Below are 13,468 nucleotides of genomic sequence, written 5' to 3' on the forward strand. Positions count from 1 at the left end.
TGACGGAATCCAATGGAAAATGTAAACTTTGTTCTTCAATTGTTCTAGTTGATGAAAGTTGGACTATAAGTCAGACGTGGCAGGGTCGGCACCATGGAGGTAAGTTTGTATATGAGTTTAGCGTTGCATCATGATGGTGTACAGAGATCAGTTCATCCTTTCCTGGAGCCAATCTATACATTCTTCTCATAGTGCTGAAATAAACGTTAGTTTTGGCAATACCTTTAACCCGATCTGGATTTCCATTAAAGGAGCCAGTAAGCATGCATCCAGTGTGATGACCAAAGACACCCCCCCCCCACACGATCCCCTAATCTGACCAAGCATATAATTACAATGTGGGAACAAGCTTACATGGGATGACCAGGGGAGGACTGGGCAGGGGGCATGTGCCCAGGGCCGATCCTAGGGTCACAGGTATTTCTGGCGCCCCCACGTGGGCGTTGTCATTTTACTAACTCCTCCCCTTTACAAATGGCAATGACTCAACCACAGAGATGCTCCCCCACAAAGTCTTCGTTACCCTGGGATCCTTACATGATCTCCTAACAATAAACAAAATACAGGAAGAGAAGCAGAGTACTCTATTGGGACCTGGAGGGGAGGGCTCTCTGATGGACACAGAGAGGGCTTCTGTTAGAGAGTCTGTTAGAGCCCCCAGACATACTACAGACATGATACAGAAGATGGTCAGAGACTGCAGACATGATACAGGAGATGGTCAGAGACTGCAGACAGTATAGGACAGTGATGGAGAACCTTGGCACCCCAGATGTTTTGGAACTACATTTCCCATAATGCTTTTGCACTCTGCAGTGTGGTTGAGCATCATCGGAAATGTAGTTCCAAAACATCTGGGGTGCCAAGGTTTGCCCTTGGTACAAGAGATGGTCAGAGACTGCAGACATAGTACAGGAGATGGTCAGAGGCTGCAGACATAGTACAGGAGATGATCAGAGACTGCAGACATAGTACAGGAGATGGTCAGAGACTGCAGACATAGTACAGGAGATGGTCAGAGACTGCAGACACAGTACAGGAGATGGCAGGAGACTGCAGACAGTATAGGAAATGGTCAGAGACTGCAGACATAGTACAGGAGATGATCAGAGACTGCAGACATAGTACAGGAGATGATCAGAGAATGCAGACAGTATAGGAAATGGTCAGAGACTGCAGACATAGTACAGGAGATGATCAGAGACTGTAGACACAGTACAGGAGATGGTCAGAGACTGCAGACAGTATAGGAAATGGTCAGATACTGCAGACATATACAGGAGATGGTCAGAGACTGCAGACATAGGACAGGAGACGGTCAGAGACCGTAGACAAGGTACAGGAGACGATCAGAGACCGCATTTATTGTCTGCAGTCTCTGATCCTCTCCTGCACTATAGAGGCAATTTTCAGGGGCTTTAGCGTTAAAAATAGCACCTGAAAAAAGCCTCATCTGCAATCCCAGTGTGAGAGCCTGAGTGCTTTCACACTGGGGCGGTGCGCTGGCAGGACGTCCAAAAAGATCCTGCAAGTAGCTTCTTTGAGGTGCTTTAGGAGCGGTGTATACACCGCTCCTAAAGCGCCCCTGCCCGTTGAAATTAATGGGCAGTGCCTGCAAAACGCTTTGGCACTGGCGCCTTTGAACCCTTTATTTGGCCGCTAGTGGGGGTTAAATGTACCTCTAAAATTACAGTAAAGCACCGCTAAAACTAGGAATGGGAATGGGCAGGGGCTGTGTATCCTATGCAATCTATCATGCCATAAAATATCTAGAGCAGGGGCAGCCCAGAGCACGTGTAAAGGGATGCTGGGGATGCCATCCCCCAGCACACAGCACACTGAACACTGTGACTTACCTTGGTTCTCTCTCTGTGCAGCCCTAGAGAGAGATGGGAGGGGGAGGCATTCTAACTGGAGTTGGTGGAGATCCAAGACTCCCAGTGTGAGGAATTAATTCCTGCACATCAGCACTCAGCAGCCACTGAAAACTAGAACCCTCGTGTCAGGAAGAGGAGCGGCCCCTCCCCCGAGCACTGCCAGGCTGGACGTTCTGCCCTATGCTCACACAGCAGTTCTGGACAGACACACACCTATGCTCAGAACACTAGTTCTGGACGGACACAAACATGGAGAGAAGGAGGGAGGGGAGAACTTCAGCACCCCCACCTCTGCAGGCGCCATGGGTGCAATGCACCCTGTGCACCCTGCCTAGGATCGGTCCTGCATGAGCCCTATGGGAAAATACAAGTCCACAGTCATAGGCACATGCTGGGCATTGTATAGCCACCTGCTCCCACTTCAGACCTGGAGTCTGCCAGAGGGAAATGTTCCAGCAGTGTTCCTTGGCAGCTCTGACATGTCATGTGACTGAATGTCGATGTTAGATTGGCATTGTGCTAATTTGCAAAATAAAAAGCTCAATATTAAAGATTATGTGTGAGGATAGTATGGCATATTATACTGTAATTATAAGGCTTCATTTCCACTGGCGTTTTTACAGCCACTGTTGTTAGGCTTTTTTACAGCTTAAAAACGCCTGTCCATGTTTATTTTGTAAAAAAAAAAAAAAAAAAAAAAAAAAATTTTTTTGTGAGCTGCAGCTTTAAAAATGCCGCGGTCGCGTTTTTGAGCGTTTTTGCGCGTTTTTGAGCGTTTTTTAACGTCTGGCGTTTTTACAGCTCTACTCTGGAGCTTCAGAACGCCCTGGTCCCGCGTTTTTTTTACAGCTCAAAAACGTCTATGCCACTTGCAGCTCAAAAACGCCTATGTGGGAATGAAGCCATAGAATAACATGGACAGGCGTTTTTAAGCTGTAAAAAACGCTCAGAAACGTGGCTGTAAAAACGCCAGTGGAAATGAGGCCTTAGGCTGCATTCACACCTAGGCGTAGGCAATAGCGGCGTTTTCCAGCGGTTTTTTTCGGCGTTTTTTTCGCGCGTATTCATGCTAATATGCGCGTTTGCATACAGCGTTGTCCGACGTTTTTGTACTTAGACGTTTTTTTTTTAGCCAATAGGAAAAACTATCATCTTTTCATCACTTGTTGCTATGTTGGTAGATTTTTTTAATCTTCTGCATGGGCGACAAGTTCTATTGACAAAACGCCTGTAGCAAACGCTTGTTGTCGCGCAATACGCGCGTATCTGGCGTTTTACATTGATTTCAATGGAAAACCAAAAACGCTCAAATACGCGCATATCGCGCGTATTGCGCGACAAAAAAGGGTCCGGAACTTCTTTTGACTACAGGCGATGCGCGTCAGGCGCATCAGCGTGCAGATGTGAACCATCCCCATTGACTTTCATTGCTTTTCGTCCCTCTGGCGTTTGTTCGCGTCGCGCTACATGCGACAAAACGCGAAGGTGTGAATGGGGTCTTAAAGTGTGTCCATGTCATTTTTACAGTCAGTCTTCTACTGCGCATGCACGTTGCACTTTGTGAATGGGCCGCAGTCTTCTGGGACCTGTGAAGTGTCCCACATGGTTACGGGGGAAGGAGGGGGGGCTGAACTTCTGTCTCAGTTCGGCATGGTCAAAACCAGGTACCTGCTCCCCCCCCCAAAAGGTGCCAAATTTGGGAACGAAGGGGGGGGGTGGAGGCAGACAAGAAGAGCTTCCCATTTTGGGTGGAGCTCAACTTTAAGAACTCTGTAAAATGTCACTTCTGGTTTTGGATGTCAGTTTGTCTGGCTGTGAACTATACTCCATTAGCTTCAATGGAGGGCAGGTGAGACATCAGGGGTCTAAAAAACCCCACCTGATGTCTCATTAAAGAGAACCTGTCACAACAAGATCGTATCACACATGGGACTTAATGGCAGCACAGGACCAGTATGTGAATCGAGGGCCATGCTACATAACAGGTGTGGGGGGGGGGGGGTTGTAAAAAATGCAAGGTGGGAGGATCATGTTACCCTTTACGTGTTACCTGTGACTCAAAGACCTCTGAGACTGCTTGTTATACATTTTCCAGCTCCCAATGTGGCTCCAAAAGGAACAGCCACCCAATCCAGCACTCATGCGTCCCAAGCCAAAGAGGCCATTGATGGCTCATTGTCAAACAATCACCCGCACTGCAGTCACACATTGTACGACCTTGAGCCTTGGTGGAATTTGGATCTGAACTCCAGAATGAGGATCCTCTCCGTCGCCATCACCAACCGAGAAGAATGTTGCGGCTTCAGACTTAACGGGGCCGAAATTCGCATTGGATTCTCCAAAGATGATGTAAGAAAAAACACAAGGTATGGGTACAGCAGGGTTTAGTTGCAGGGTGTAATTTTGGTGAACTACACATACTATTGTCTGTAATGACATTTTGATATTACAGTGAAACCCTTGGATTGCAAGTAACGCGGTTAACGAGCGTTTCGCAATACGAGCAATATTTTTCTTTTGAAAATCTTGACTCGGTTTGCGAGTGTTGCCTCACAAAACGAGCAGGATTCAAGCGGTGTGCAGTACCGCATTTGGCCAGAGGTGCGGGGGCGCAGGAGCCGATCGAAAGCCGATCGGAGCCGTTCGGAAATACTTGTAGTATAATTTTCTTCTTCTTTTTTTTTTCTCTTTTCCGTCTGCCCCCCCCCCCACCTTTAGCAACTTGCCCCCCCCCCCGTGTTTTTTCCATCTGACTTTAGCAACTCGCAGCAGGAGAGAGAAGAGATGACTTTTTTTTTTTTTTATTGTTTAATCTCTTCTTTATTAATTTTTTCTTTACATATAACATTTAACATGTCTTGATACTTAAAAGGCAGCTCGATACTACCTTCCTTTACTATATGGTGGTTTCCGGTTCTCCCCCCATAAAAAAAAGGGGGGGGCGAGAGGGAGAACGCAAAAAAAAAAGGCACTTGTGACTATAAAGAATGTATTAATATATGTGTATTCCTGGTGTTATATACTTGTGATATTTAGAAGAGATGACTTGACTTTGTTTTGTTCGTCAACACCAACCAAATCCTCCCCCACTTATCATCTCACGGCAGGAGAGAGGAGAGAAGCAATGACACTTTTGTTACCACAACCCCCCCCCATGCCTATCATCTTGTGGCAGAAGAGAGGATGCCCCCCCCCCCCCCCCAGGGGGTACAGTCATTACACCTGTAAGGGGTCCAATGGTCCCCAGGGGCCCAGACACCCCCCCGTTTTTTTTTTTCCGTCCGACCCCCCCACGTTTAGATACTCGTGGCAGGGCCCCCCCCCCCCCCCTTTAAAGAAATAAAACATTTAATTTTTCTTCTTCTTTTTTTTTTGTCTGACACCACCTTTAGAAACTCGCGGCAGGGGCAAGCCCCCCCCCATTTTTTTTCCCAACTGACTTTAGCAACTTGCGGCAGGAGAGAGAATGTAAGAGAACTGTCACCTTCCGTCCGAGGCGCTCTCTGGCGCATGCGCACGCACATGGGCGTCCTGAGATACTTATATGCGCGCGCACGGGCATGCACCAATGCGCACGCGCGCGTGCAACGGACGCCGTGCGCGCCCCTAGTGCCAAACTGCCTATTTAAGGAAGTGCCCTGAGCCCAGACGCTTGCTGACTGGTCTTCAGCTTTAACCTGATACTTGAACCCTGTTGTGATCCTGCTTGTCTTCCGTTGCTGAACCCGGCTTGTCCTGACCCTGTTTCTGAACTCTACCTATACTCCGACTCCCGGTTTTCGATCCTGGCTTCCTACCTGACGCTAATTCCGCCTGCTGCTTGGTACCTCGCTGCCTGCCTACCACTTAACCCGGCAATCCATATGACCCTGCACCTGCTTCCTGTGTTGCACCTTGGCAACCTCCGAGTGTCTGCGACTTTGGTCCTGCAACTCTCTGCGACTTCATGCTGCAAGTCTCCCAGGAACTACACTTCATCTGACGTCCAGTGTACTGTCATCCTCTGTGGTCTGATGCTCCTCCTACTCATCCCGGCTCGCATCCCCCGCTACTGCTGTCTGTGTCTACACCTTCGGGCACTCGCGTTCCTCCTGTCCCTCGGTGTCCTCTGTTTCACCTCCAGCGGTACCAGGGCTGGAGATACAAGAGAGGCCGACCTCACCACCTCAGTCTCCTATCAGGTACGTGACAGAGAAGAGAAGACTTGACTTGACTCTCTGTCACGTACCTGGTGATGGGAGCCCGATGTGCAGGGAGCGGCCTCTCGTAAGCCTCCGACTCAGGAGCCCCTGATAGAGTGGACAGGGGATCAAGTGTACAGAGGGGCACAAGTGCCTGGTAGTAGGCTGGGTAGTTTGCTGGAAGCAGAAGCAGGATGAAGCACTGAGGTCCTGACAGGAAGCTGGCAGCAGGCTGGAAGCAACGGAGGCACTTGTGGAGCAGGAAGCAACAGGTCAGGCAAGCCGGATCAACACAGATGAGCAGATCAGAGCCAAAGCAAAGTCCAAAAGGGGTAGTCAAGGTTCAGGCCGGGTCGGTATAACAGGCGGGCAAAGACAGAGCCAGGGGTTAAGCAGGTGCGGAGGTCAGACGTAGCCGGGGTCAGAGGCAGGTTGCAAACAAGAGAGGTCAGAGGAAGCCGGGTCAGGTAATCAGGAACAGAAAATACACAGGTGCAGATTATCCAGGGAAACGCTGTAGACAGGACAGCAAGTTGGTGAGGGATCAGGTTGTTTATATAGGGAATCCTTGGCGCCAAACACTGTCAACCAATGCGCACGCGCCGGGAACGGATTCTCCTGACAACGGAAGGTCGTCCATGACACTCTCTTTTGTTCGTTACCACAACCCCCCCACCCCTGCTTATCATCTCGTTACAGGAGAGAGGATGCCCCCCCCCCCGGTTCTCTGCTCCAGGGGGGCCCTGCCTAAAGCTGTAATGGCTGCCCTGGTTGTGAGATCCCACCAGTAGAGTCTCAGGCCTCGTACACACGGGCCAGAATCTCATCAGGAAAAAAACGTTGTTTTTCCTGACGAGATTCTTGGCAAGAATCTCTTGCCGTCCGAGTGTACACACAGTGACGTCATAGTGTACGACGAGCACATTCCATGCCGTCGCCGCCATCTTGCTTCACCCTACCGCGCATGCGTCAAAGTCATTTCGAGCATGCGTGGGTTTCCACGGCGACAGGTAAGCATACACGCTATTGGGTTTCTCGTCGGGAAACAGGCCGACAAGAATCTCGATGAGAAAATAGAGAGCAGGATCTCTATTTTTCTCGTCTAGATTCTGGGCAGATTTCCAGAGGAGAAACCTGAAAGCCTCGTATACACACTCGGTTTACTCGGCAAGAAAGCTCTGCCAGCAGTTTTCTTGATGGTTCTTGCCGAGAAAACCGAGCGTGTGTACGGGGCTTCACAGGGAAGCTCACCAGGTTTTTTTTTCCCAAAGCAAAAATGACAGTTTTTGGTCGATGGAACCCATAAAGTCTATTGCCCTCTAAATATACCGTCTGTCCTTTATTGCAGGCAATGGATTGGATATATATGGTTGGGAGTCAAATAAATATATGAAAATGGCCTACTTAATAATTGTTAAAGCATAGGAAATAAAATGTAAACAAAAAAAAAATTTTTACAAATATATTTTACTAGTGAGTGTCAGTGTTGAGTTTTGTGGTCTCCTGATGCCTTGTACACACGAGCGGAAAAGTCAGACGGAAGCTTTTCATCGGATATTCCGTGAGTGAGTGAGAAACTTGTATAGCGCAACACATGCTTCAGGGCACTTGGTATCCATTTCCTACTATATTTTGCCTTCAGAATAGATGGGTTTTGAGTTTTTTTCCTGAAGGCCTGGTGATTGACTTCCGTTCGGATGCTGGTTGGTAAAGCGACCCACAGTCGAGGTCCTTGGACTGCGAATCTTCGTTCTCCTTTGGACTTGTATCGGGCCTTGGGTATTTGGAGTAGATTATGGTTAGTGGATCAGAGAATGCGATTGGGGTTGTGACATTTAAATTTTTCACATAGATATTGGTGGGCACTTCCTTGAACACATTTGTGCGTCATGCAGAGGGCCTTAAACGTAATTCTGTCTTTTACGGGCAACCAATAAAGGGACCTGAGGGAGGGAGAGATTGATTCCCAGGGTTTTTTTTCTGTTACAAGTCGTGCCGCCGTATTCTGGACGACTTGTAGACAAGCGATTTGGTACTTTGGGAGTCCGAGGTAAAGGGCGTTTGCATAGTCGATCCTGGAGTTGATAATTGTACCCACCACGACTGCTATGTCCTCTTTTGGGATGAAGGGGGTGAGTCTACGTAGCAGGCGCAGCAGATGGTGTGATCCGCTGACTACTGAACTTATTTGTGCTTTCATTGTCATGTTGGAGTCAAAGGTGACGCAGAGACTTTTGACTTTGGTGCTAGGGGTGATGGTTTGTCCCAAAATGGGCGGGGGGTGTCCATGTTGTCGTAGCCAGTCTCTTCCGGTTGGCGTGGAGCAGAAGAAGTTCTGTTTTTGAGCCATTGAGTTTAAGGTAACTCTCTGTTATCCAATTTTCTATCAGAGTAAGGCATTTCTCTAGTCCGAGATAATGATCCTTTTTATTGCTGATACGAAAGTAGAGTTGGGTGTCATCCGCATTGGAGTGGTAGAGTCAATTCTGGTTACTGATGATTTTGAGGAGAGGGCGGAGATGGATATTGAATAGTATGGCCGTCCGTGTGAATGCCCCATCGGACTTTTTCCTGTCGGAAATTCCGACGGAATTAGATAGAGGACATGTTCTCAATTTTTCAGATGAAAACAAATTCTATCGGAATTTCCGTTCGTCTGGATGCAATTCCGACGGACTAAAAACCATGCATGCTCAGAATCAAGTCGACGCATGCTCGGAAGCATTTGAACTTAATTTTTCTTGACTTGTTGCAGTGTTGTACGTCACCGCGTTCTTGACGGCTGTGTGTATGTAAGACAGCTTGAGCGGAATTCCGTCTGAACTTTGTCGGAAAAGTTTATTCAGACGGGAAAATCGGTTGTGTGTACAGGGCATGAGAGTTGTAAGGCAGGGAAATGTTTCTGAAACGAATTTTAAAATATTGTGGGCAATTTGTATTCATTTTTTTTTATAACTAGCAAGTATACTGTATATGCAATAAGGTAATACTAATTTAATGTTGAAATGAAATGTATAAAATACAATAAATGATTGATGCCTGCTCTTCCTCTATGTTCCAGGTGTGCCATCCTTACCAGTGTGAACCAAGGAGAAACTCTCGCCGTCAACTGCCATGGCATTGAGGGGCGCTACGTAACTGTTTTCATCCCGTATCGTAGAGAGTACCTCACCCTCTGTGAGGTCCAGGTCTTTGCTCTTCCATCTGATGAGCCAGAAAGCGGTAAATATCAATAAATTAAGGGCAAGAATTTCTAATGAATTATAATTTTTCAGAAACGTACAAATATTTTTGCAGTTCCAGGTACGGAAGTTCCCACCCAACTTCCGAAGTCCGAGCAACCTAAAGGTATGTGTGTTATTACAGGCTGAGAAAGCTTCTTTAGATTTCTCTACTCTTGGAACTTCAGAACTTTGGAAACATCTCTGATGTGATTTTTTTTTATGTTTGCTACAAAGTCACGATCAACATTTTAAATTTTTTTTGCAAACCTTTAGCGTTTGACTTTTCTACTGAAAATAAAGGAATATTAAATAAAAAAATATATTTATTCAAGATGAAAGTGTAACAGTAAAAGAATGTGCTTTCTTCTTTAATGGGTAATTGTAAAATAAATCATAGTTATAAAATAATTTTGTAATTATTTTAACAGAGGAACAGGATCCTCTCGAACCTGAAAAGGAGCCAAAAAATCTGAAAGCAGGTAGGATTTGCAAGCTGTGTACGGGAAGAACTTAATTGTGCAAAATATATCTTACAGTTTACAGTAAAAAAAACAAATAAAAACAAAGGGCCAGATTCACAGAAAAAGTACGCCGGAGTATCTGCTGATACTCCGGCGTACTTTCAAATTTGCCGCGTCGTATCTTGATTTGGAATCCTCAAACCAAGATATGACGGCTTTTGGCATAGATCCTTCGGATCCTATGTGTAATTCTCCGGCGGCCGCTGGGTGGAGTTTGCGTCGTTTTCCAGCGTCGGAAATGCAAATTAGCTGATTACGTCGATCCACGAAGGTACGCGCGTTCGTCGCATTCTCTTACGTCGTCGCTAGTCGGCTTTTCCCGTCGTAAAGTTACGAGTCCTATTTAGATGGTGTAACATTAGACCATCCATGTTAAAGTATGGTCGTCGTTCCCGCATCGAATTTCAATTTATTTTTTTTTGCGTAAGACGTCCGGGAATACGAAAGTACCTTACGCACGTCGCCGTTCAAAAAACATGTCGGGGCGCCGTAATTTCGCGCAAAGCATGGCGAGAAATTTCCTAACGAAGCATGCACAGAACGTTCGGCGCAAGAACGCGCCTAATAATCAATGTTATTTGAGCATAACATTTTTTAATTACCTGTAATATAAGTATGCTTTTTCACTACTTCCTCCTTTCCTCTCTTGATTCTCTCCTACACTTCAGAGGTTTTCGAGTGAGTTCACTTCAAATACGTTGCGGCGTCAAAGGAACTACAGTCTCCTTGAGGCTTAGCGGCTTCGCGCATGTGTATGCCGCTTTTTCGCTGTGTGACAGAACGAGAACGAGTCCTCGGGTCAGATTCAGAAAGATGCGCGTATCTTTAGGCGGGCGTAGCGCATCTCATATGCGCTACGCCGCCGTAACTTAGTCAGGCGAGTAGTGTATTCAGAAAGAACTTGTGCCCGAAGTTACAGTGGCATAGCGTATATGGGCCGGCGTAAGCCCGCCTAATTCAAAGTAGGCTGGTAGGGGGCGTGTTGTATGCTAATGAATCGTAACCCCACGTTAATGACGCACCTTACGAACGGCGCATGCGCGTGCATGCTCAGTATCACGTCGAATTTTGTCCCTAAATTACGCCGGCTCAATGTTTAGTCAACGTGAACGTAACCTATGCCCATCCCCATTCACGGACGACTTACGCAAACAACGTAAAATACGCTGCTGTTCTGACGTTTCCAACGTCCATACCTAACATGACTTACCCCTGCTTTATGAGGGGTAAAGTTACACCGGACCGACGCCTTACGTAAACGGCGTATATAGATGCGCCGGACGGAACTACGTTTGTGAATCGGCGTATCTAGGTTATTTGCATATTCAACGCATAAATCAACGGAAGCGCCCCTAGCGTCCAGCGAAATGTGCACCCGAGATACGACGGCGTACTAAGACTTACGTTGGTCGGCTGAAGCCAGATTTCAGGCGTATCTAGCTTCAAGAATACCGCGCAGAGATACGACGGCGCATCTTAAAACTTACGCGGCGTATCAATAGATACGCCAGCGTAAAATCTTTGTGAATCCGGGCCCTCATTATTAGTTCTGCCTTCAGTGAACACACCAGATAACACACCCATTGATGCCTCCGCAGCACGCCCATAGTATTAAAAAAAATTAGATGCACATTCAATATAATAAACAAGGCAGGGAGGCGGAGCTACAGCGTCTTAGACACGCCGACGGCTCCCCTTCCTCCTGTGCCTGTGAACGTACACAGCGTGTCCCCGCAGGGATGTAGTCCCAAGGGAGGGGGGCGAGCACACATACTAACCCCCCAGCTAGAACGGCTCGGATGATGGTGGAAAGCTTACAGAGGAGGAACAGGAAGTGAGGAATTCAGACAAAGAAAGGAAAAGGTAAGTGAACCAAGAATACATTAGCTTAAAGGAACCTATTTAGAAAATAAAAAACAAACCTTTAGTATCACTTTAAGCATTAAGATGATGATGATTATTATTATTACTATTATTAATATTTAAAAGGTAGATTGGGTGACACTATGGTATCCGGCACCTCATCCCTGGTAGATTGAAATAAACGTTGGTGGGATGATTGGGATTATAGCGGTGCCTATATCAAAAAAGTATACAAAGTTTATATTAAAATATACATTTTATTACAGAAACACAAAAAATTAATGGTTCAATAAGATATAGGATAAAAACTAATGGCAAAGCATAAAACGATTAGTACTCTTGGTCACTGGTATCCATATATCGGAAGTGATCAGTGCTTGAAGTCATATCCCAACGTGTTTTGCCAACATTGGCTTCTTCAGGGGATTTCCAGGTACCACCAGTTTTCATATAGCCATCAATAAACCTTTATTTATGATCAATAAATAAATCAATAAATCATATTATATGATTATAAATCAATCAATAAATAAATCAATGATCATAAAATAAATAAATCAATGATTATGTAATAAAATGTATATTTTTATATAAACTTTGTATACTTTTTTTACTATTATTATTATATTTTTTTAATTATTGTTATTGTTAGTTTTGTTGTTGTAATAATAATAATAATAATTAATAATAATAATTTTGTAACTACCTGAAAAAAAAAGACAAAAAACTTGAATGCAGGTAGGATTTGCAAGCGGTGTATGGTAAGAGGGTAGACTTAATTCTGCAAAACAATCATAATAATAATAATTATTATTATTATCATAAATTTAAAGTACTCTTGGTCACTGGTATCCATATTCAGGAAGTGATCAATGCTTGAAGTCATATCCCAAAATATTTCACCAACATTGGCTTTTTCAGGGGATTTCCACGTACCACCAGTTTTATATAGCTATAATAATAAGATCATATACATAAATCAATGATAATTCTTATTTATTTTTTGTGTAATAAAATTTATATTTGTATATAAACTTTGTATAGTTTTTTTACTTTTATTATTATTATAAAAAAAATTAATTATTGTTATTTTTAGTGTTGTTGTTGTAATAATAATAATAATAATAATAATAATAATAATAATAATAAATAGTTATAAAATAATTGTATAACTTCTTGGAAAAAAAGGCAAAAAATCTGAATGCAGGTAGGATTTGCAAGCTGTGTATTGTCACCTGTGACCAGGTGACAAGTGCACCCCGTTAGGGTCAGGGATGCACCACAGGGTAGTGAACCCTATAGCCGACTGCTGCGAACAGAGAGGAAGCGTGAACCCAAGATTCCCCAGGGCACGGAGTCTAAGGCCTTGTACACACGAGCAGACATGTCCGATGAAAACGGTCCGCAGTATTTGTTTTTTACAATTTTCACTGTTTCATAGTGTTATCCTGAGTTTTAAATTGTGTTAAGTTTATCACCATCATTTTCACAGTTTGGGGGTTTTCTTTCTACCTTTACATTCTTTTGGCAGTTGTGAATTTGATCAACAATGGCACAGATTCAAGAAGCAATTGCGTCTGCGTAACCATAGTTACGCAGCGCAATTGCTTACTTGCGCCGGCGTTTCGAATGCTCCTGATTCAGGAACCTCGTTACGCCGACAGCAGCCTAAGATATGACTAGCAAAAGGCTCTTATGCCCGCATATCTTAGGCTGCATTCTTGCGATGGCCGCTAGGTGGCGTTCCTGTTGTGGTCAGCGTATAGTATGCAAATTGCATACTAACGCCGATTCACAACCTT

The 13,468-nt window shown here is 45.2% G+C and overlaps 1 protein-coding gene across 1 annotated transcript in view; it reads left to right on the top strand.

Moving 5' to 3' along the window:
* LOC120941210 overlaps positions 1-13,468 on the top strand; it is a 61,557-nt gene that overhangs the window by 20,612 nt on the left and 27,477 nt on the right. Inside the window, exons 10-14 of the mRNA XM_040354513.1 lie at positions 49-99; positions 3,973-4,243; positions 9,120-9,280; positions 9,356-9,406; positions 9,711-9,761. Of these exons, the coding sequence (XP_040210447.1) occupies positions 49-99; positions 3,973-4,243; positions 9,120-9,280; positions 9,356-9,406; positions 9,711-9,761 (585 nt within the window). The remainder of the gene's footprint in view (positions 1-48; positions 100-3,972; positions 4,244-9,119; positions 9,281-9,355; positions 9,407-9,710; positions 9,762-13,468) is intronic.

This window comes from Rana temporaria, chromosome 5 (assembly GCF_905171775.1).
Source record: "Rana temporaria chromosome 5, aRanTem1.1, whole genome shotgun sequence".
Lineage (NCBI taxonomy): Eukaryota > Metazoa > Chordata > Amphibia > Anura > Ranidae > Rana > Rana temporaria.